Source organism: Varanus komodoensis, unplaced genomic scaffold, assembly GCF_004798865.1.
Source record: "Varanus komodoensis strain SLA01 unplaced genomic scaffold, ASM479886v1 scaffold39, whole genome shotgun sequence".
NCBI lineage: Eukaryota > Metazoa > Chordata > Lepidosauria > Squamata > Varanidae > Varanus > Varanus komodoensis.
Window position 1 is genome coordinate 8,498,416 of NW_025335922.1, and position 25,133 is coordinate 8,523,548.

Below are 25,133 nucleotides of genomic sequence, written 5' to 3' on the forward strand. Positions count from 1 at the left end.
GCCTTCTTGATTGCCAGTGCACACCAGTTACTTTGGGCATGTTATGCACTTGATATGACTTGATATGTCATCACAGGAAGAGGCAGCATAGGAGGATAGGAGGACTGACTTCTCCATTTGTACTACAGGGCAATATCTGTAGCTTTACTGTCAAAGTATGAGTTTTGATTACTTACTCAAGTTGATCATAATTCACACACATCAGTGGCACCTCTGTACTACAACGCTGGTGAAATTTGTATCCACAAGTCTGACAACGGAAACCCTGGAAAAGCAGCTTTCGGCAGAAGTCACAGAATGCTAAAGTGAAGAATGTTTTCCGTACCTAAGCCATCAAAAAATAAGTCATGAAAAACCAAGGCCTCTTACGCTCATTAATGCCACCTCACGCTTAAAGCTTTTTCTAGCTAGAGTTGAACAGAAAATATTACTCTAACAACAATGTGATTGTCAAGATTACAACTTTCCTTCAAACATTTAGAGTTACATAAGTGTGCTATTGTGAACAGTAAGAATTTAGTACGAGTGCCTAAATACATGATTGTATTTATAAAACATCAATCCAATTCATAACTCAATTAAGACGTCTCTGTCTTCTAGTTTGGCACCTGCCTTCAGGCATTTAGACTGACAACTTCATGTCTCAAGTTTCAATTGCCATTTATCAAAGAGGCACATAATGCCAGTGTGATGCAATAGTTAAGAGCATGGAACTGGGATGCAGGCGATCTGCGTTCTAGTCCCTGCTCAGCCATGCAGCCAACTGAGTGACTTTGGGCCAGTCTCAGCCCAACCTACCTCACAGGGTTCTTGTTGTGGGGAAAAGAGTGACAGTAGGAAGAGAAGTATTATGTAAACTGCCTTGAGTTATTTGTAAGAAAAAAGGTGGAATATATCTAATACATAAGTAAATAACTAAATAAATAAATAATGAAAATGGCATCAGAAATAATCAATGACTAGACAGAAAAGGTAGCCCAGTTAGAAAAAGATTAAAAGAGCTAAGCCCTTTACTGCTGTTGAAACACTCATAGGAAAGGCAGAGTGCAAACATGTGACCCTACTCCTTGGCCTTGCCATCCTCCATGTTGGAGGGTAGATGCCTATAGTGAAGGAACCTGCCTGATGCATACAGGAGCCCTCACATTATTAAGAACCCTGCACTCCCCTCATGCAATCCTAGTAGTCTAAGGGCTTTAATGCCTGAAGTTTATAAAGATCAAAGTCTTTAAGACAGAAAGATCAAAGAGATTCAGGCTGCAACCCTGAAGTCTGCAGGACTTACACTGGAGCTAGCATGGCTAGAATGGGGTTGTCAGAAACTGAACTCTCCAAATACATTTGAACAGTTTGAGATGAAGCAAGGCATACCATCACCCTCAGTGCACACACAGAAGCAGAGTTTCCTCATTCCTGACTACATAAGGCAAAAAAGAAGCTCCATGGTCTTGCAGAGCTCTACCTGCCAGGGATAACTATGGATTAAGACCTTGGACAGATGAACTCTGGAGCAGTCACCAGTTTCTGCCTAATCTCAGAAGCCTGGTCTATTCTTTTTATTTTTTTTAAACAAACGGTTCACTTAATAAGGTGTGTCTTTTATTAATAAGTACAGTTGAAGAACTCAAACAGTAATTCAGCACATCTTTCAAGATATGTCTAAGTAAATTAAATTAGAAGAGCTACACTAAAGGCTGAAAAATCTTCAAGGTTATTTAGCATAACCCAAGATTTAAAATTTGTAGAATGTGAAAGCAAAATTCCTTTCATTTTGGTTTGAGGGAAAGAAAGAAAATAGGGAAGGAGGGAAAGAAAGATAGAGGCAAAGAAAGAAAATATCACACAGAGTATTCTGTCTCATATCTAAAACACAGTTCCAAGCTAGGAGGCTAGACATTATCTAGGTAGGGGCCCCTAAAACCAACAGTCAAAAGTTACTATTTGGAGATGAATGGTTTAGTTTTATGAGACAATTCCTGTAGAAATCCATGTAAATATTACATGTGTTAAGAAGCAAAGTTGAACATAAAGGTTTTATTTTATAAGTCTTCTCTGCACGGGAAGTCTGAGCCACAGCATGCAGGGCAAAAGCCGTCCAGATGATTTATCTCTAACAGTTCCACTTACACTGTGCTTTTTTGGGTCAGATTCTATTGGAGAACCATGACTGGTGATGTCACCAGAACAACTCTGGACAAAGAGCTTATTAGGTACAAACCACTGCACAGCCACCAGGACATCATCATTGCATTCTTCCATATTACAGCAACATATAACTAGCAAATTATCCTTCCTTTGTTATGCACTGGTATATTTAACAATATCATACACATAAGCATTTTATTAAATTCCCCATGAGAATGTTGCTATTTCTAAAGAAGTACACTTTAATGACAAGTAAATTGCCCTCAATCACAGACAATTTACATAATTCTTTCTGCAATTATGGCTTCAGCCTTGAGATTACAATGATGTGGAAGCAGATTATAGATCACAACAAGCACACAAAAGGAACTGAAGTTCCTCTAGTCCAGCTTCTTAAAACAGGATTTGAAACACATCTGACCTTCTGATAATCCCTAGGCCCTAAAGGAACCAATTATGTTAATAACTGCAATTGTTATTCATCTATAGGTTCAACCTCCATTCAACATTAAGTACAATACTGTCAGACATGGTGGTCGCATCTCACAATATGGTTTAAGATGAATGCAAGCATCCACTTGCTTGCTTACAATGAATTGCTGCAGGTGGACAGGAAAATAAACACATGTGAAAAGTCTTATTTTTATTTCGCCTATTGCTATGCAACATGTGACTATTGTATGAATCCATGCACACCCACATGAGTGTAGGAATAAATGCAAGTGTAACCAGGTAGATTTATTGATTTGTGTGTGCTTAAAGCATACTTGAGACTCACAGAATAACAGACAACAGAACTACTGCTGCTGTGGAGAAAGGTGCCATTCAGAAAATAGTCACTATGCTCCAAAGCCTATAACTGGCTGCATTTAAGATACAGGTGTCCATTTGCTCAATGAAAAAGTTTTCAAAGCTACAAGGGCTAATAGAACACCACAAGGCATTATATGAAAATACTTACAAAATTGTGTGTTGTAAGAGGCACATTCTCCAAAACTTCCACATGCAGTTCTTCTCCCGTCAGCCAGGAAATGTCAGTGTCCCAACCAATTGGCTTCTTCTCCCTACACAGCAAATAAACTCTTGGTGGTGACATGCAATTGCCAAACATTTCGGCAAAAAAAAAAAAAATCACCCTGACATATTCTTAACAGGGAACCGCTAAAGAAGCTACTACTGGAGGACACTGGCTTCCTTCTCTAGCACTTTGTGGGCCCAATCCTATGTATGTTTAAATGAATACCAATTCTTACGACTCCCAGCATTCCCGAGCCAGCAGGGGAATACTAGGATTTGTAGGTCCCTGTCCAGTCTAAAAATGCACAGAATGTTTCCTTAATGAGCTTAAAAGGGCAAGATTTTGTGAAATTCAGCTGCGACAAACATCTATAGCAGCAAAGAGATATGACCCTTGGGACCCAAAAATCACAGAAAGCTTCATTCAACTGAAAGAAAAAAGACTATTTCTCAACACTTTGCCTCTAAAATTAAAAGCTAAATAGTTTAGTGTAGAGCAGTATTCACTGAAAGATTAGAACAGTCTGGAAGCTTCTATTGCACAGTATACAGTACATCAGGGATCACTTTGCACTCTGTTCTTCCCAATCTCCTCCCACAATATGGCATGCAAACCATACCCATCCTGTATTCGGTAAACAGCACAGCATTCTGGGATAAGACCTCGCATCATCAAAGCTTTCTTTAAACTCTCCCGGACTGTTACCCCACATCTTGCTGGAACCTGCAAAAACAAAACAAAATGCTTAAATGTCAGCATAATTTTATGGTTGGTATTTCTAATTCAGTGTTCAGAGTCTCTTTCAGCCCAAGAGACAAATTCCATTTTGAAGAATATTTCCAGGGCCATTTCCCATGGTAGGAACAGCAAAGGCGAAAGGAGTAGGGCCAAAAATACCAGCACAATTTCACTTAAAGCTCATAGTACCAGCAACCAAACCTAAGCATTTCAGCCTTCTAGAGTGTGGAAGAAACTGCATAAAACCCAGGAAACTGCCTTAAAATCATTGGCTGGAAGAAAGCACATGATTACAAGAGAAAGTGACATGGCCTTCTAGGGAAGCCTGGAATGTAGGACTGGGACCCCCAGAAGCCGGTTTTGCCTTCCTAAGCCTGATGCTTTTAAACCCTTTAAAAGCAGTCTATCTTAAATCTGATGCAGTTGAGTCTTCACAGAACTTAAGAGCTTGACTGAATCAGACCATCATGGCTCTGATTCAGGAGGTTCCATCAAGCTACCATGGCTAGGAATCTCCATGAATTCATTTAAACCAGACTTCCCTGACACCCCCTAGATGTTTCAGAATATAACTCCCAGCTAGAGGCCAAAACATCTGGACAGCACTAAATTAGAGAAAGTCCTTTCAGAGTCATTTAAGGCATTAGCCATCATCATGGTCTATAGGAGTGCATTCCATGTGCTGATTATATAATTTGTGAAGTAATGTGGTGTGGGGTGTGTGCCCTAAATCTGTTGCTTGCAAACTGCTAAAAGGAGAATGCCTTTCATTACAGAAGAAGCAAGTTCTAACTGCGCATAACCCAGAGGATACTGGTTGAGCTGGTCTCAGGGACAACAAGGAAGACTAGAAGATGGTGACAGGCAACACTACCTAAGTAATCCTGACTCCAAATGCATGATTTCTCTTCCTGTACTAGATAGACAGACAGATTCTGAAACCCCTTTGTAAAGCAGGCTATAAAGTATCCTAAATGGATTAATAAAATGCCAATTAAATGAATTGGTTGTAAATGCAAGTTTTCCAAAGTTCTGTGTATCTTCTTGCCAAACATACAAGTCATATGACTAACGTACAATATGAAGGCATATTCAAATCCTTAAGTGTCTGCATTTTTACAGATACATGAGCAACTTCTCCCCCTTCACCTTCTTTTTCCTTATGTCATAGGAGAGGGAGGCAGCAAAACACTTATAATGGAACGCTAGCATCGACTGTGGTTTGTTGCTGAGAGTGCCTAGCCATCATGGGCAACTAGAAACTGTCTCAAGGTAACCAAATGTCAGATTTGTACCAGATTAATCAAAAACTGAAGTGCAGCTTTAAAAAAAAAAGTTAAATACAGTCAATTTTACACTCACTGAATGACTGAACACTCTTCAGTTGCCCCCTGCCTCAAAAGCTCATGCCTTTAGCAAAAGAGCACTGTACCCTTTTCATGCCTAAGAAAGATGCAATACATTAAGGAGACAACCAGCAGTTGTGGTTTGTGCTTGCATATGCCTCTCAGGAAAGGGCTCTTATCTCTGTTTATATTTTCCTATTCCTGAAACTGTGTGAATTCTAAATGCTTAGCTGCCTTTGCTGAAGATGGAGCCTAAGTCTGAAGTTACCTTGTTAAGAAAATACAAGCCTGGAAACTGCCTCTGGATGGAGTCTGAGTACTGTGCAAGCTTGCTTGTAGTTAGTCCATGAGAGGAACTCTACTGATCCTCAGAGATTATTACTCTGCACATTCTTAGGCTTTTGGCTCAGGTTCTAGAAAACCCTGGCTAAAACTAAAGGAGATAGGAGTTATGTTCACTTGCAAGTTTCTCCACAGTTTGTTATACGGAGGTTTCTGTCAATTTAGACAAAAAGAACATGTATTATCTGGTCAATTAGATCCTGTGAATGGGATGCTAGCAAAGAACTCCTATGCAATGGTGGAAATGCTTTTTTCTGTGGGCCAGTTTGCACAATTTAACAGCCCACAGTGGGCTGTGGCACACCTTGGTGGTCCTTTACAATGTTCAACTCACAACCATGCTTTATCATGTCAGATGCACCCAGCAGGTGTTGTGTGAAGGTTAAACAACCCTTTCTTTTACAGGCCTGTAAACCCCCTATCCTGTTTAACCCTCACAAAATTCATCCTGGCCAATTTGTATGATACAACATGGTGTGACTCCTGCTTGAATATTCAAAAATTACCTTGGACCAATCAGGGCTTATTAAGTCATGGTGATTATGTAAACCAGTTCTACATGTTATATTACAGGTTACATGGTTTCTTTTTCTAATTGTCAAACATTTTCTTTCTCATTTATGTTTTTTCTGAATATCTTACAATCCAAGAACAGTTCTGTTAAAATATATAAGGCACAGAAATATGTTTCCTAATGTCTGTGCTAGTCTCCCCACTCACCAGAAAGAATTTAAATATGGCAGGATAGAAACCTGCAATCTTATCTGCAAAGTGACTTAACTTCATCATGTCATTCATATGTAAAGAATAATTCAGAATAGTAGCATCTGACTTTGACTCAACTTTTGATATAACTTTTTCTTTTTCCTACAGAAGCAAATGCAGGATAAAAATCCATGGGCGAGTCTACTTCTTTTCCCAGTCTTCTTACCAATGACCAAAAGCAGTCTTCAGTCTCTGCAGCACTAACTATCTAGCATGGGCAAACTACCAAGCCCATGGAAAGAAGTTCCTGGGTTGCAAATTCAGTTGTCAGAGCAGAATTCCTAAGTAAGGCAACAATCCTTTTGGTATTTACAGGGGAGCAAGTCCCACTGAAATCAGTAGAACTTTCTTTGAAATATAGGAAGGACTTGTAGGGTTAAGATACAAATTTTTTCAATATTGCCTATACATCTGGAAATTCTCAAATGACTAAAATATGTTTTACTCACAGATGTGAAGGAAAAGTAGCCTTTAATTCCAAAACAGGGATATAAAATATTAAAATTAATATTTTATCATGAATAATTTTAGACTTGTTTTATTATTGCTGTTGCTTGGGATTAATTCATGGACTGCTATAGTTATTTATTTTTGGTTTTTTAGTGTTTCTAGTGGTTTTATTGTTCTGTTTTATTCTTAGAGTTTTATGGTTATGTATGTTTTAAATAGTACATCACCCGAGAGCCCTGTGGGCCATAGGGTGGAATAGTAAAGCACTAAATAAAGTTTTTCTATTCAACCTTGCACACTTAGCACAAAGAGGGTGGTGCTATTTTGGTAGACCAACTGGTTCCTGAGCTGCAGAATTAGGGTTCTCACCTTTAATTACAAGGGTCCAATGTAAAAGATATTTCTTCACGGTTTGAAAAGTTTCAGAGACCAAGCTCTAGGAAGGGATTTTATATACATAGTGCCAGGCAAGTGAAGTAAGGGGAACACTTTGCACGCATCACTTTTACCCAGTCTCCAGACCATCTCCCTTCTAAATAGTTCTCTCATACTTAAACTGTCACCTCCCTAAAATGGCACTGTTTTCCTCTTTATCTGTCTGCAACTGGAAATTCCAGTTTCTGTTTCTGTCATCTCTTATATTTTATGCAGCCTAACCCTACCCCCCCACCCCCAAAGAAAACACACACTTTCACTCTTCTCCCATGTTCCTAGCCTTCATGGTCTCCTTGGCAACAATAAGTCTTAAATGTATGCTGGAAATTGCTCAAAAGGGGAATGGATTACCAATGCACGTTCTGTGTACCAAAGCAGATCCCAGTTCATAATCTAGGAGGTTTTTAAAAATATAAATCAGATTTTGATTGCTTCTGACCCCCTTCTCCAATCAAAAGATATTACTCTGCAAGAATCACTATACTATATCCTTCTCACCCTGCTCAAGTTCATCCACCTGCTACCTGGGCTCTCTCTTTTTTCCACTTACACCCCATACTGTCCTGTCCTCGATGACTAAAACAGACCATCCCCATCCACTCTATGTATCAAGACATTCCTTTCAAAAATTCTTTCCTCAAAATCTTTGATGCCAGTCAGCCCTTTCTCATCCACTTCTTACCACTCTTTATCAAGATGCTTTCGACACCCCCTCTCTCCTGTTCCACCTTACTCAGAAGCAGAAAGTATTCAGTTGTTCTCTGTTTGCAAAGCACAAGCCCCATGTGCTGGCAAGGCAGCGAGTTGCTGGGCTTGGATTCTTGTCACCCTTCTCTGCCTGCTTTTCATTCAGCGATGCCTTATTTCTGCTCCTGGCAGGTGCAGCACATGTGAGCTGAAACACTTCATGTTTCTCTGCAGAGATGGAGAACCTCTAGCCTACAAGCCTGATAAGGCCTGCAAAGGGTTCTTATCTAGTATGACAGCTTCCTCTCCTGGCCTAGGCCCCTTTGCAACAGAGCCGGTTACAATCAGAGATAAGAACTTTTTCCTTTGTGGCAGAGAGATTGAGGCCACAGGAGTCACAAAGTGATTCAATCCTGCTTAATTCTGGGCCTTACTCTGTAGAGGTTTATCTTGTATACTTCTGAGTAGACATGCAGAGGACTGTTGGGAATGTTATTTTAGTGCTGCAGAGTGCTTCTCTCATCTATTTTTTTCTGAGTACACATGCAGAGGCTTGTCCTGAGTAGACGTGTTTCCTACTATAAACTGGTAAAAATGGAATGGAGGGATAGGTCATCCCCACCCGTCACTGGAACACAGCTTCCAAGAGATTCTCCAAAATAGTTTAGGGATTAAAAAGGCTTCCCCAGTCCTTCAGTAATATGTCCAGCAAACAGCCTCAGGTTGTGATACACTCAACAAGGCCAAGGGCTAATGACCTAGACCAGCCTTCCCCAACCTGGTGGTCTTCAGAGGCACTGGATTGCAACTCCCAGAATTAAAAAATACTTGCATAGGAGTAACTTAATTTCTCCTTTCATAGAAAGGTAACGTTTTGCAAAAAATCATGTCACACTCCTTTCATCACATTTCTAGCTCAGCAGAGGATTTTAGACTCCTCAAAGACATCACTTTGCTTGCTCCACTATTCCATGTATAAGGCAGTGACAACATAAAAGAATTACACTATACCTGACTTTGCACTGTTTTAACAGTCAACCTATGTCTTTGTACAGGCCTTACCACTGTCCGCTGTTTGTTGGGTAGGAAGACTCTAACAGTAGGTTTCTGTGGAGATTTAGGGTTGTTCCGTGATAAATCTGCAGGGTTCTGATAAACTGAGAGGGATGAAGGTGCAACAGAAAGACTAGAGGATGAAGATGATGTAACAGTGTCAGTTGAAGCAGAACTGGAAACAGAGAAATCAGTTCCATTGCCCATGGATTCCAATAGCTGCTGCTCCCTCTGTTGTAATGCATCTAACTTGCTGGTGTATTCCTCATAGGCCTGTAAGAAGAAAAAGGTCATTAAAAGAGTTACTTCTGATAAATGTATAGCCTCCTATGCACGCTGTGCTGCAAGTACTGGAACAGTCCCTGATCCAACCCTGCAATGGAAGGCATTCAGGGATGACTTATGATAAAGTAGGAAATGATGGAGTCAAAATAAATAATTCAATGCCCCTCTTAGCCATTCTAGTTTTAAACCCATACCCTTAAACAGTTTACTCACATGCCACAACAGCATCTTCATGAGAATTTCAACAAAGGAACCAAGTGGACTGTTCTCCCTTGAGCCATAGCTACCCAATACATGATATCATAATGTTAATTTCAGGGATGGAGGAAGATTTGCAAGGGAGAATTGAACATGGGAACTACTTAATCCCTTCCCATCTGTCAATTCTTCCTTACAACCTGTACGCTCTGCTCAATTTCAGTTTTTGCATGCTAAATTAATTATGGTATACTCTATATTTAATAACTGTTAAGAAAACGATTTTAGCAAAGATCTGGACAATTCCTTTCAATTTTGTTTTCTACTTTGGATCAGTCATTGGGGTTGATGATACATTTCTGACATTTTCAGATTTGCATGTCAAGTATGACTTGTCTGCCATGGTTCAATGGCAATCCTGGTAATTGCAATGTTCATTAGAATCCAGATTTAGCCCTGCAGCTTGTACAGCTTCAGAATCTCCTCCTCCATACTTATTGAGGCTTATCAGTTCTTTGAACCCCAATCCATGTTTACAAACATTATCGTTGCTGAATAAATATGATACACAGTCTGGAGAAGGATTGGAATAAGAAATTGTATTGCCCTATTCAGTCTAATCAAGAGCGTATTGCTTTAGAGTCTGTATTTGAAGTTTCAGTGGACCTAAGGATAGATCTTATTCAACAAAAATACTTTCTGTGTTTATTGGAATGCACTATGTCTCCTTAATAATGTTTTGTCAAAGTTGACTAACTGCTGAAAGTGTAACACTGCTAATGCTTCTTTTAATTTATAGTATTTGCTTCTGTCAGGGAGGAGGTTATGATACAGATAAACTTAGTTCTGGAACACTCTTTAATATTTACTGATGCATACCTTCTTTTAAATTATCTAACTGCTTCCTGGAAGTTAAACTATAGTCAATGTAAATGAATTCTCCAGGCTGTTTTGACAGCTAAAATAGTAATATTATACTACTGGAAGAATAAAAGGTACTCTCAAATGGATGCATACATGGATTTTTGGTCTGATTTTGCTGAAACATGTATAACTGTTATAATCAGTCTATGCAGAAATATATCCCTTTCTTTCAGTTTTCTTTTGTTGAAAGTTATAATAAATTAGGGAGGTAACTTCAAAAAATAAAATAAAATAAAATAAAATAAAATAAAATAAAATAATAAAATAAAATAAAGGTTAGAATGTAGAAATCTAAGATAATTGTTTTCATTCAAATCAGCCCAAGGCAGAATTTGACTTTGCACATACATTTTAAATACACTATTTTAATTCCCCTGTGTGATGATCTTTATCCCATCCTTCTTTTATGAAAATGCTGGCTGTCCTCTTAAACCTAGGAATGCCTCTTTGCGTTTCTGGAATAAATAGGCCCTAAGAATCTATAAACAAGTACAGAACTGAGGAAATAACAAAAAACTACACTGGAATTAGCGTGGAAAGCTCATATATCAATATTTCCTTTTTGCATTCTTCCTTTCCTGAAATTTAGCACAATATTTATTTTTGCAAGATTTATGTCAAAGTCTACCTAAGTCTAACTTAAGTTCCAAGATTTCTACAACAAGAATCTAAAAATCAGAGGGGACATTTCTGTGGGCTGGCACATTTATTATCAGCTACCCTGACCTCCTATGCAGTTCCTTTCATTCCTTCCCATTGAGCCTGGCACCTTGACTATTTCACCAACTGTCCAAAAGCCAGAAGAGACTACCATTAATAAAAGGAATATGAGAAGCTATTTATGACAGTTGTTTCTATTCTCTAGTAGTTCATTACTGCAAACTCAATGGCTTATGCAGAATACATATGTGACAGGTATAAGGATTTGTAATCTTCTGATTTAATTAGAGAAGAAAATAATCTAGCTTTCATGGGAGCATAACAACAGAAAACATGAAAACACAAAAGCAACATATCAAAGGAAAATGTGGAAAATTTTCATGTAATGAAAGTGCTAAATTGCAGAGGTTTTCCTTCTATTTTTCTAACAGATGAAAAGACAAATATATTTGAAGTGCTACTTTTAAAAGAATTTAAAAATTGAGCCTGACATTACAGTGGCTCAAGTAAGAATTTATTCTAAGCTGTGCTTTGAATGACCGTGGGTAAGTCGCTGACTTGCATGCTCCCTTTCTCATATAATATTTCTTCTCTTCAGCTGTTCAGTACTAGCCATAGTTCGTGCTATTTTCTATATCAGCAAATTTGTCCTCAAAACCAGAAGCCGTGATTTGAACAGCAAGTTCAAACAGCATAATTTGCTGATTCAAAAGTCAGGGAAAACTATGACTAGCACTAAACAGAAGTCTCAGAAGAGTGAAACCACATGTGACAGGGGAGCAGAGAATATGCAATTTATTTCCAATCCTCCAAACTACAATCTGGTGAACTGACTGATGAAGCACCTTTACTATTAGCCTCCTCAACTTCTTCCCTTATGGAAACATGATCCAGCTGTTTTTTTCCCTATCAAGTTTGAAGAGTAAGAACATTAAACTTAACACTACTGAAATGCTTTCATCATTCCTAATCTGTTGCAGCCTGGCCTATTGCTACAAGTACGTAACTCAGTTCTTATCTAATTGAGAACTCTTTTCCATCAACATGGCAACTAAAGCTGGCTACATAAAATACAGAACAGCCTTTTGGACATTTAAACAGATTATGTGTACTCCTTCACCCTTGTCAGCTTTCATTGTAATTTGCTTAAAGGAGATAATCAGATTTGTTAAGCATGACCTCTCCTTTACAAGCCAGGATAACTACTTTTCACCAAACAGTACCTGTACAATAGTATTCTTCAGATTAAATCCAGAAAGTTAAATGTAACAATGGGTTTAATTTTGATACCTATACCACCCACAATGTTCTTACAGCGATGTTTGGCTATTTGCTATAGTGCATTTTAATACTAGTCTTGTCTATATTTAAAAATGATTCTCTGACTTTTAACACAGCAGCATACATTTTCAGCTCAAGGACATGAGGAAACATTTAAACTTAACTAGATGCATTTTGTAGTCTCTTAAGCAATGGACACATTACTTTATACTCATGCAAGACATGGAAGGTATTAAACATCTCCAATTCCTTACCTCCAAGTATATAGATGGTGGATTGTGCTCTCCTCCAAACTTGTCCAGCAGAGCCTCTATGTGTTCTTGTGTCAATTTAATCATCTGTTTAATATTCCATACCTAAAAATAAACAGGCATATGTTTCAGTAGACCTCAACAAGTGCACAATATTTTTTTAACCCCATAAATCAGGGGTGAGCAAGCTGTGGTTCTAGGGTCATATGTGGGCCCTCTGCCTCATTTCAAAAGTGGTCTGCCTGTGATCAAATCAAGCTGTGGCAAAAGCAATCTGTCCTTTTCTTACTAGCCTGGAAAGAGAGAAAGGGCGATGGGAAAAAGAGATTGGAAAGGGGCAGCCTTTTGTTTCTGGCCATTCCCACTGCTGATATCATTGTCACACTCTGTCAATAGATGACCAGAGACACACTACACATGAGAATGCAGCCCTCCATTTAAAATAAAAAGTTAATCACTATTACCAGGAATGATACTCTTCAGGCATACACTGAAAGCTAACTTACTTTTTGAGTCTTGCAACAGTCAAATGCACTTCCACCTGACATTCTTTCTACAATATATCATGGAGTAGCCAGACTTGCTCAGTGGAAGAGCCATGTTTGGTAAATGTCAGATATTTGAGAGCTGCAAGCAGGTGCCCATGGGCAGCAAGTCACAAAATAAACTCAAAGAGTCGCATCTGGCTCCCAAGCCTTGGCTTGGTCACCCCTGGAATATCACATGCACACTCCCAGTTCACTTCTGAGTTCTGGAGTGGCTCATACAGTGAATGCAGCAAATATTTACAGACAATGGGCAAGGGCCCATGGCACAGCATGGACATTCATGATGCAGATTACCAGACCCATGTGAGCAACTGATGCATTCACCAGTATGTAAATCAGTTTAAAGAACAAAAAATTCATGACTATATCCCAGAGTTCCAATAAATAGCGTTAAAGAATTTCTGTGATAAATCCCTCTGTCAATGTCAACCTGATAGTTTATCTGGTGCTAAGCATAAAACTATTTAAGACAACATGCCAGAAGAACAGTAACAATTAGCCAAAGAACAACACCTAAGAGTTTAAATGCTTCCTCTTGTTAAAAATCTGCAGCACATTTAATGTTCAGGCTATCACCTCAGAGACTTAACCATCTGCCAAACTGTGGAGAACAAAGCTACTGAGCTTCATGCAGGAACTAACATCACTGCTTGAAAATATTACTTTCCTCCTCCATCTATAACCAAAATACAGGTGCTGTTTTGAAAATCTCTACATCAAGTTTTACTACTGAGTTCAATGAAAGACCTAGTATTAGTATTACAACTAGTATTGCCCACTCCTGTTCCAGAATTTGAGCTATATCAGCCTACCAGGACTATCTTCATAGGTTTAACAATTAACAATTACTTAGGTAAACACATATACCAAATTTTAAAAGGTTTCACTCCAACTGTGAACATTTTTGGGGAAAGGGGGGAGCAAATATTATGGGAAAAGAAAAAAATGAATTACAAATGATGCAAATGTAAGACAAGACAACTTATTCATCAAGGTTCAGATACGGTTTGATTACATTTTCCAACTGCTGATGTCTAGCCAATTAAGGAAGCAAAGAAACATTAAAAGAGATCTGCATAAATATGGTGCTAGTGATCTGTTCACAAATCCAACATTTCTTAAGTGAATTATACTTCAGCTTGGTGCAATTGATTCGGATATCAGTCTCATATTTTTTCCTAAGCATACTAGCCTTTCTGCCCTAATCTCCACTCCAATTCATGTACAAAATAAAGTATTTAAAGAAAAGGCAGCATTATGAAAGTTAAGGCATTCACACAAACTATGTTCACTAGCCATTAAGATGCAGTCTTAATGTTATGCCTGTAAGTTCCTAAAGTTGGAGACTTATGGTCATCCTATGCAAAAGGGACGAGAATTATCCAAACTGAGAATTATCTTTGTTTCCTGTCTTCCTGTCCTGCATATTTGGCAGGCTTTTTGCCATTCTAACTGGAGCATTTTGGAGGGGGAGAAAAGAAGACTGAAGAGGCTTCAGAACAGCTTGTATTCGATCCACTCCAGTCGCTTCCATTCCTCATCCACTTTTACTACTCTCCAGGTCACTGTCCTGACTGTTGACATTACAGAGCAGCCAGTAATGTCTTTTCATATTGGCTGCAATAGGGAGGGAAGTTGGAGCACTGATTCTCAGCTGTGAGATCAGAGCACAATCTCTGACTTTGAATTGGGGAATCTGAAATATCCTGTGAGCTCTCATATTTTGTCTAGGACCATAGGATTGTTCTCTCCAGAGATAAATTCTCAAACCTGAAAGTTTACATCAACTAGACACAGGAGACTAAAGCCTGGAATCTAAGGTTGGTCAAATTTATCTCCTTCATCTAATTCTAACTTGAGCAAAGGGCCCTTCTGAATAAACAGAATGAAGAGTTTTGTGATACTCTAAAGATATTTTGTGGCATAAGATTGGTTTTGCTGCAACAAGCTAACAAAGATTTACCCCAAGAATTTGTAATCCAAGTAGAAAATTACTAAAAGATAATATTACTGATGGGACTATTCCTCCACTGTATAGAATCAGATGCTTGGATCTAGTGGATCAGAATCTAAAGTCAGATCCATGATTAATCTGATCCTGCTGTGAAATAATTAGTTGCAAAGCTAATTAGATAATGGGCAATTTACCTAGCACTCTACACTAAGATCAGTGCCATGTGTTACCTTCAAAGATTAAGATTATGCAAATGCATTATATCAATTTTTCTTTGCGACATCTCCAATGCCCACAGCATTTTGAATTTTTAAAAGTACTTTATTTGAATGTTTGATATATAACATCAGTGATCAGTATTTTGCATCTCAGTGGATCTCTGAACTAGTCCAGCCAACAATCTTCTTTCATAGCAGCACATGCACCCACAAACACACCCTTCTGCCACATATCTAAATGTAAAATATGAGTCTGGAACATGCATTGTTACAGGCTCATGTGTTACTTTAGCTCAGGGGTAAAGTGACTGCCATAATCCCTGACCATTGACATGCTGGCTTCAGCTGATGGTAGTTGTCACCCAAAATATCTGGACAGTATTGGATTGCTTACTCCTGCCCTAGGTGTACAGTAAATGAAAAGGCTTATCCACATCTCCTCCATGTAAAGCTGAACACTGCCCAAGTAAATGTATTAAAAGGGCCAAAAGATTGCTGCAAAATGAGAAACATCAGCCCTGCCTGAGTAAACCCTCCGTCTATTACTTGGGCAATGAGAATCATCAATGAATAGAACTGGATCTTATGCTAATTGCTTTACATTATTTTAAATGCAGAGTTTGCACCAAGCAAAAGGTGAGGATACATTTCAATATTTTGTTGCAGATCCGACTAAACCAATCTTCCTTCCCCATAAACAGGCCTTATAATGGTTCTGGAAGATGCTCAAACACACAATTTCCAAAGGGAGAAAATGGTAATTAAGAATGAGTCCCTATACATATATGCCTATTAACCTGGCATAAGGAGAATTCCTTGTACAGACCTCAGAAAGCACAAGAGGACAGCATCTGAGATAAACCCAGCATCACAAATCTGCTCTGAACACAACAGAGAGAGTGGTTTCAGCACCAACTCAATGCTTTCCCAGCAAGCCAGTTCATATTAGGATACAGAATATTATTGTTAGTCACCAGCTGAAACCTTTGGAATGTTCAGGGGAAAAGTGCATGCCAGAACAAGTACTCACGCAATACTTACTGCAGGAACTGTAGTTGTTTGGGCAAGAATAAATTTGGACTCTTAACTATTTGCTCCAATGGAGCAAGGCTCAGGGAACCAAGATTCAAGGTGGATGCCAGGAAGTACTTCCTGAAGGTTAGGAAGCCTAGGGCATGGAATGGGCTTCCACAAGAGGTGGCTGAAGCCCCATCACTGAGGGTGTTTAAGGATAGGCTGGACATGCACATCGTAAACATGAGCAAAGCCGGCTGGAGTTGGGGGTTAGACTAGATGGTCCTGGAGACCCTTTCTGACTCATTCTGTTTCTATGTTTCTATTTGTGTATGCACAATTAAAATTTAACCCTGAAAAGTCATATATGGATCTGTCTACTACCTTTCCACCCTGCCTCAGAGATGACCAAAGCAGTTAATACTAAAATTTAACCACAGCATATTAAAAACAGCAACACAAGAGGCAGATAAAATTATCACCTTTGCAGAAAAAGGAATGAAAAAAAAAAAAAAAAAAAAAAAATAAAAATTGCAAAAAAAAGAAAAAAAAAAAAAAAAAAAAAACAAAGACCAGAAAGGCCTAAAGCCTTCCAGAACAAAACAAAACAAAAACAAAGATCTTCACTGGCTACCAAAAACATTATTAGGAAAGGCACCAGGTGGACCTCCCAGGACAAGATGTTTCATAACCTCGGTACTGCCACAGAGAAGGCCCTTTCTGATGTTCCTGCCATCCATATCACTCATAGTGATGAGATATAATCTCCCCAGAGAATGTGAGCAGGCAGGCAAGATCATAAGGGAGAAGATGGTCCCTTTAACAGTCTTGATCCAGGATAGATGAACTTTAACTTTGGTAACTTGATAAAGGCTAACAAACTGAAGATCAATCCTGATAAACAGAGATGTTGCTGACTGGTGCTTCATCTTGTTAGTTGTATCCAAACTGTTCTGGATGGCATTGCATCCCCTCAAGAGACCAAGCTCTTAGTCTGGAGGTTTTCACTGATCTATTGTTGTAGCCAGAGGCAAAAATGGTTTGGTGGCATAGAGTGCCTTTTATCAACTGAGACTGAAGCTCCAATTGTGACCTTCCTGGACAGAGATAGTTTGGCCTGGCTGTGGTAACCTCTAAATTAGACTACTGCAATGCAACATAAGTGAGGCTGCTTTTGAGGACTGCTCTGAAACAAGTTAGTTCAAAATTTATAGCCACTAAATTGTTAACTAGGACCAGTCATTAGGAACACATCTCGCCAGTGCTCAAAATATTCTGATCCATTTTCCAGCCACAATTCAGTGAACCACACTAGTTCTCACCACTAAGGCCTTGCACAGCTTGGGATCCAAGTAGTGGTAGGGGATTGTGTTATCCCACACCAATCTGCCTGCACATTAAAATCTGCTTAGAAGCCCTCAGGGTGCTGAAGATGAGGTGGGTCAAAACTAGAGAAGGGTCCCTCTCTCAAATGTGGCATCCTGCTTGTGGAAAAGCTTGCTGGGGGATGTCAAGTGTTATCTTATAGGAAGCAAGTGAAGATGTGTTTACTTCCTCAAGCTTTTAAATCGCTCTTCCATCTCTGCTGAATTGCTTTTCATGCCTCTTGTAATTTGCTGGTTTTAATTCTATGACGTCTCTATTGCTATTTTATTCTGCTGTATGGAGTCCTGAGAAGTTGTTTTTAACTGAAGAGTAGTATATACCTTTTAAATGAAGAATTAGCACTTTGAATTTGGTCCAGAAATAGACTAGAAGTCAGAGTCAAACTCCAGAAAACCAGCTCCAGTCTGTATCTTGCACCAGCTGAAGTTTTTGAACAATTTTCAAGAATAGTCCCTTAGCTTGTAGAAGATGCGACTGCCCATGCCAGGTGCACCCTCTCCAGGAAGAGGCATAGTTGCTAATGTGCACAAAGTACTCCTGGTGCTGCTGCTGCCACCAAGTCATGCAGCACCTCCTCACTTTCAAATGGAGCAAAACCCTTTGCAGATTAGTATGAAGTCCCTTCCCTGGATCAGCGGTTCTGCTTAAGTGTACTGGTTTAAGTCTCAATTCAGTTACAATTTAGTTTCACAACCTAAATGTTGCAACAATACTTTTTGTACATTTATGGCCCATTGAAGCAAAGTAAGATCCATAAACAACTATTTTAAATATAATAATGGAGAGAGGGGTATTCCCAAAGATAGATATCATCAAAAGGTAAACATTATTTAAGTAATGTCCTTTCAGGATTACTGATGCTGTAGTATTCACTTCTTTATGATCACCTATGCCAGTGGACACCATTCACAGAAATGCCTAAGGCACAATCATAATTTCTTCTCACATCACCTCTCCCAAAGTAGGCAAGATAACCTTTCATTTGACAATCTAAAAACGTGACCCAAAGTGTCTGTATTTTTACATTTATGGTTTTGTATATTGCTGAGAATTAAGATCTGGGCCAGTAAGAGAAACATCTCTCTTATTTTTTGTTGCTGTGACTTGGTTATTTTTTAATTGGCAAAATGGATTTCAATCTTGGACAACATTCAATTGTTTAGAGTCTACAAACAGAGAGACCTGAATTGTTTATTAAGTACTGTCCATTTATTTCAATGGAAAGTATCCATTAAGATTGCATAAACAGGATGTTATAACATTGCATTTTTTTCTTCTGAAGAGTTCCAATAAACGGGAAAAATGCAGAGACCTCTTTACCCCACAGCTTGCCTCTCAGGTTGATTATGAAATACTCACCTTGTATTTCTTCTCTGAAAAATCCTATATTGTGTTTTTCGAGTTGGCAACCTATATCATTTACAACCGACAACACTACTAAAGTGCTCAGACATTCTCCAAGTTGTGTCCACAGCAGGGATTTTTTTCTAGTAAACCGTTTACCAAGCAAACTGTTTACTTTTGGCCTTTCAACAGAAGCCTCTCTGCACCCAATACTTCATTTCCAGCTGTGCCTGAAACACCAATAGAATGCCTGCATAATTTATAACCCCCCAAACTAAATGCAGCCCACCAGTTATGTATAACACACCCCAGGGAGTTTGAGAAACCTCCTGATTTTGCTGCCAGCTTGGGGTTACAGAACCAGGGAGTGTCAGCCACTATGCAGGTTACCTCATATGGCTAGTATGTTTAGCCTGGAGGATTATTATTTATACAGAACTGATGCACAAAAAATTATTCTTGACCTTTATGAGCTTCAGCCAAGGCACCAGAATAAGATTATACAATTCATGTTGTCCAGAACTAGTCACTCTATTGATTAAGCAAGCCAAATACCAGACACATAACATAATCCTTAATTTTCAGTGAGAGCAAAATCGACTGGAATCATATGCATGATGAAAATCAAGGCACTGCATCCCCCTCCACTGTCCAAACAATCCACCCACAGCTTCAAAACAAAAGCTTAGCTGAACTTTCTTGAAAGCAAAATAAGGAGAGAACTGAATGATCCTTAACTTGGAGCTTCAGAACAACAATCTTCGCTACAGCAAGACAACAGATACATGTTTCCCCAAAAATAAGACCAGATCTTATACTAATTTTTGCTCCAAGAGACACAATAGGGCTTATTTTCAGGTGATGTCTTATTTTTTCATGTACAACAATCTACATTTATTCATGTACAAAAATCTGCATTTATTCAAATATAGCCATGCCATCTTCTTCTGGAACATCGTCATAACTCTCCAAACCCTGAATTGTGTTGCAATGGACATACTAAATGTGTCCGTCTGGGTGACAATCTTAACTGGGGCTTATTTTTGGGGTAGGGCTTATATTACGAGCATCCTGAAAAATCATGCTAGTGCTTATTTTCTGGTTAGGTCTTATTTTTGGGGAAACGGGGAATATACAAAGCTATTTTTCTGAAAGCCTACTAACAACAAAATGCACAAAACTGAGGCAAATATAAACAAAAGTCAGAAGCACTGACTACTTATCACATTTCAAAGTATGGAAGCAAAAAAGTTCATTTCTGGAGGCAAAATCTCAGTTTGCACATCACAAGAACCCTGGGTTGTTACAGACATGGCAGTAAGCTGCCCAGTGCAAGAGCAGTTAAACAAGCTGGGGACACTTTGCCTCCCAGTTGTTTAGCATGACAGAAGCCCAAAACCTCTAGTTTTGACTAAGGATAGAAAAGCCAAAATTGAAAAATAGCACAAGTGAGGTCAGGGGTAGATATTGAATATTAAATGGGTATCAAATTGCCATCCGCACCAAAGATGCTCACAGTTCACTGCTGAAAGTCCCAAAAGGTATCCTGTTCACTCCAGTTTGCTTTCCTTGTTACCTGACCAAACACCAAAAGAAAATAATAAACAGTGTAAACAGATGAGAGACATATTATCTCAAAAGACTAGTATTCAGTCTCTTTCAATAAAATTGATTTATGGAAAACATCCAGGATAAAGGAAAATACCTAATTTAAAGGGTTCGCACACATTGGGGCAGTGATCATCAACTAACAGCTTTAAAACAGGATTAGATAATTCAAAGAAGATACACATGTGGCTAGATATATGTCTATTAACAAGTGTAACAAACCTTGATATTCAAAGGCAGTGTACCTGATTGCCCCAACAGCTGGTAAACTGGGACCCTTCATGAGATTCTGGTTGGTCACTGTCAGAAACAGATTAGCACTACCCTGATCCACTTATATATATTGTCATGTAGAGGGACCATTATTTAAATAACAGAGCATCTATCAACTGGCATGAATACACTGCTCTGGCCAACTACTTTGTTTCATGCATGTAAGATTACTGTCTTGAGAGCCAATAGTCTTCAATTTCAGTCTGGAATACAGCAGGACCCCTGTATCTGCTGGCTCAATTACTATGTTTTCACTTAATTGCAGCCAACCTTGGTCCAAAAGAGAAGTCCTAAAGTGCTGTAAAGTGCCAAAGAGAAGTTGTAAACTGCTTCCTTTAAGTAAAAATTTTTGATTTAATAGAGAAAGGAATCAAAAATCATATGCTCTGGTTGCTAGGATGTATGGTAATAATGAAACTTCTATCTGTGTAATTGTGAAAAAAGAAATGTATATGTACAGTGTATAGCACATATATAGCACATATAGTGTTTGCTATTATCTGCAGTTACAGGCATCCTCTGAGGGGCTTAGAACCTATCCCCATGGATACAGAGATCCTCCTGTATAGGAAACTGCCATAAGTTTCCTATACAAAACTGCCACAGGCAACTACCAAGTCAGACCATTGGTTCATCTAGTTCAGTACTGTTCATACTAACTGGCAGCAAGACTTCTAACAGAAGTATTTTCCAAAGCTACTTGGTGATCTCAGGGATCGAACCTGAGTCCATCAAGCATGGGCTCTGAACTAGACATGTCTAGCTTCAGGCCTTAAGGTTGAATTAGGCCTGTTCAACTTCAGATCTCTCTCCATATCCCAGTAAACTCATAATAATACTATGCATTTTGATTGTATTTCAATGTTTAATGCATTTCACATACATTATCTTGTTGTAATCCTTACAAATAACATAGGACGTTAAGTCAGAATTTTTACTACCATATTGCAGCAAAGTAGGGAGATTGAGGCTGAGAGGTAAGAGCAACACTGAGAGAGAGGAGATCCTGATTCATAGTGCCATCTTTTCATAATTACACATGATTTCCTATGCTATGTGAAGGCAGAGTCTGATCTTGCTTAGAAAGTCATTACAATCAAAGATAGAAAAAAGTTCATTTAGCACATTATGTTTTAACTATAGTATACTGAAACTGCAGTCAACTGGAGAAAATTTGATGGCTGCAATCATAAGCCAACTTACACTGAACACAGTCAGTCCTATACCTGTCACTAGATGTTCTTTCTAAAAATAAGGTGTATGGGCAACACTCCTTAAAATAATTTAAAATATGAGGAAAAGCTGCTAACTACAGTAATAAGTATCAAATTGTACTATGTTGAAGGACACAGTATATTGTCTTACAGCACCATACCATTAGGCTGGCTTTCAAAGAAGTGAGCTTAAAGAAGTGAGTTTACAGCTGAAATTGTTGTGGGGAACTAATGATTAACTCTTACTTAATCCTTATTTCTTCCCAACCCATATACTGAGAAGCTACACTGGCCCTAGCTAGAGGGTCTTCATCCACAATACAACATAAAAATAACTGATGCAGCTTTGAACATGGAAACTGACACTAAGAAGCTATGCAAAAAGCAAGCAATACCTAAAGAAAATTGAACAAGCCATGTTTGCATGCATCTCCTAATCATGTGTTTCTAACAAATAGATCCCTCCCCCATTCCTGCTCCTGTCAGCTATTTTAGGAATACTTACTTATGGAAGACAGTCACATGCGTAAGAGCTTTAAACTCTGTTTAAGGCAACATTACACACAAATGCATTTTTTGCAGTGCCGTCTAAACTGACTGCTGAAAATTATATGCTACCTCCTTCCCCAGCAAGAAGCCAAATGCCAAGAGGCTAAGAAAGCCCACAGAGCATACCCTATTCATGCCAAGGTATTGTTCACAGAGCACATGTGATCATGTTTGTTTTTAATAATATTGATGCAATCCACTGGGAGCTTTTAATACCTCTAACTCAGAAGGATAACAACCTAACACTCATATTCAACTTCACAAATTGGTCCTGTCAAAGTAGCAACATCCAACTTCACTGCTTTCTCTCTCTTTGTAATAGGCAAGGATAAAAACAAATGGAGATGTTTTGCTTTCTCCATGCACTGGATGAATGATTTTAGCCTTCGGGGCCACACGATCAGGGCCTGAGGGAATCAATATTACACTTGTGGAAAGAAGTGCTTGTGTGTGTGTGGGGTGGGGGTTAGAGTGTTGATCCTGTAACATTAACCCTTCACGGGCAAATGTTGCTTCTGAACACGCAGAGCAGGAAAACAGAGTGATGCTGAGAAGGGAAGCTAGAAGAGGCAGATCAAGAGAACTGCCTGCCTGATAACAACCTATGCGACAAGCCACGGCCTCAGTAGGCCTGGGGAGCTGATGATGGGAAATCCGTGAAGCACACTGTCTCCCCAACACCTTCTGCCCCCGACGAGGCAGGCCAGCTTCACCACGGGTCCCTGGAGCTGCGCCTGCACCGGCAGCTCCACGGCAAGCCATGAGCCAGTGGCGCTTTGCCTCCGTGCCGAGGAAAGCTTCCCCGGCACCTGACGCCTTGTCGGTAGTGCCGGAACAGGCCAGGACGGCCTTCTACCCGTAACCGGTGGCGACCTCGAATCCTTTCCCCACGAGGACAGCCCCACATCCTTCGCCTGTCGTTTCCAGCCCCAGTCCTCTGCACAGAGCCACCCTGGGGGCCCTGCCCGCCCGGCATCCTTTCGCAGCACCCCTCAGCCGCTTCAGACACCTCAGCACAGCAGCAGCCTCACCTCATCCCAAGCAGACAAGCTCGGGGAGAACCAGAAGGAAAGGGGGCATCCCGCCATGCCAGGCCAGCCTTCCTCCCCCTCCACCCTCAACACACGGCCGGCCCTCACCTCCTCAGGAATGGCGGAGTCTCCCCCGGCGCTGCCGCTGCCCCCCGCGTAACAGGCCCCGGGCGGCGGCGGCTCGGGCTCCATGTCCCCGTTGAAGAGCGAGGCCCCCTCGGCGCTGCCACCGCTGCTCAGCGCCGCCATCTTGGACCGAAGCGCTGAGGAGGGGGCCAGGAGGGGGGAGGAGGAAGGAGACGGGGAGGGGGAGCCGTGTCGCCCCTGACGACCCGGCCGCCCCCAACCGCGACCCGTTGCGGGGAAAGGGGCGGGGCGAGGGAGAGAAGAAAAGGGGCGAGGGGGGAGCAGGGGACGAGCCGCGGCGAGGAAGCTTTCCAGGCGGCCAGCAGCGGCCGCACGTCACACCCCCGAGCGTGACGTCACCCAGAATCGCCGCGTGGCGGGTGCGCATGCCCCGGGAAACGTCACCGGGAAACACCCTGACGTCACGGCGCGACCCCCATCTTCGTTCAACGTCATCAAGGGGACCCGGGAGGGCGCGGAGCTGCTTCGCCACGCCCCCTTTCAGCCCTCCCGCTTCCCCTCCCCGCCTCTGCCTTGTTTTGGTTGGAGGTCCCTTCCTCCGTGCTGAGTTTCTTCCGCTCTCATCGGCTGCACCTTCAAGTGGTGTGTTTAAAGGCAATTTAACTTGATGTTGTCTGGCAGCGATCTCTCCAGCAATGAATCCTGATTCTGTTAGAAGTGAGGCGAAAGCGGTTCAGGATCTTCATCTGTGTTTCCATTTATTTACTTCTAACATTTGTGTCCCACCTTAAGTGCCCGAGCAGGTGAGACTGGTGTTTTAATACTGTAGCAACAATGAGGTAGATTAGCCCGAGAGACTCACACGGCTGCAGACGTACCTATCTCACTTTATTTCTCTAGGCTTTCTCTAGGCTTGATTAGGTAGACTTAATGCTAAGCTGCTGAATGTGTCAACCATTTGTTTCAAAATTATTGAGTCCGAGGTCACGTTAAAACATTTCGGTGCCAATGCAGCTTCGGAAGATAGAGTGTATCATGTGTGGGCTGCAACATTGCTGAGTATTTTACTGGGTGACCCCTGGCAAACGAATAGAGGCTGATTCACAGAGACATGTTCATCACAACAGGAACAAAGGAAAGTGCCTTAACCATTAAGTCAAGCCATTGATCTATCTTGCCTAGTCGTGTCTACTTTAATTGGCAGCGTTGTTCTTCAGGGATTCAGGCAGGAAACTGTTGCAGTCTTACCTAGATATATGCAGGCAGTTGAAGCTGGGACCTTCTGTATGTGAGCTGGCTGCTCTGCAGCCCCTCAGTTCCCTTAATCTG

General features: G+C 40.3%; 1 protein-coding gene across 3 annotated transcripts in view; it reads right to left on the bottom strand.

Annotated features, from left to right (window-relative positions):
- The window catches only part of BRAF (B-Raf proto-oncogene, serine/threonine kinase), a 63,090-nt gene extending 39,075 nt beyond the window's left edge, over positions 1–24,015 (bottom strand). For all 3 annotated transcript variants that reach the window (XM_044441154.1, XM_044441152.1, XM_044441153.1), the window contains exons 1-6: positions 23,826–24,015; positions 12,582–12,683; positions 8,989–9,252; positions 3,783–3,886; positions 3,107–3,209; positions 177–325 (exon numbers count right to left, since the gene is read on the bottom strand). In XM_044441154.1, the coding sequence (XP_044297089.1) occupies positions 177–325; positions 3,107–3,209; positions 3,783–3,886; positions 8,989–9,252; positions 12,582–12,683; positions 23,826–23,966 (863 nt within the window). In that variant the 5' untranslated portion in view covers positions 23,967–24,015. The remainder of the gene's footprint in view (positions 1–176; positions 326–3,106; positions 3,210–3,782; positions 3,887–8,988; positions 9,253–12,581; positions 12,684–23,825) is intronic.
- Between the last annotated feature and the right edge of the window lie 1,118 nt (positions 24,016–25,133).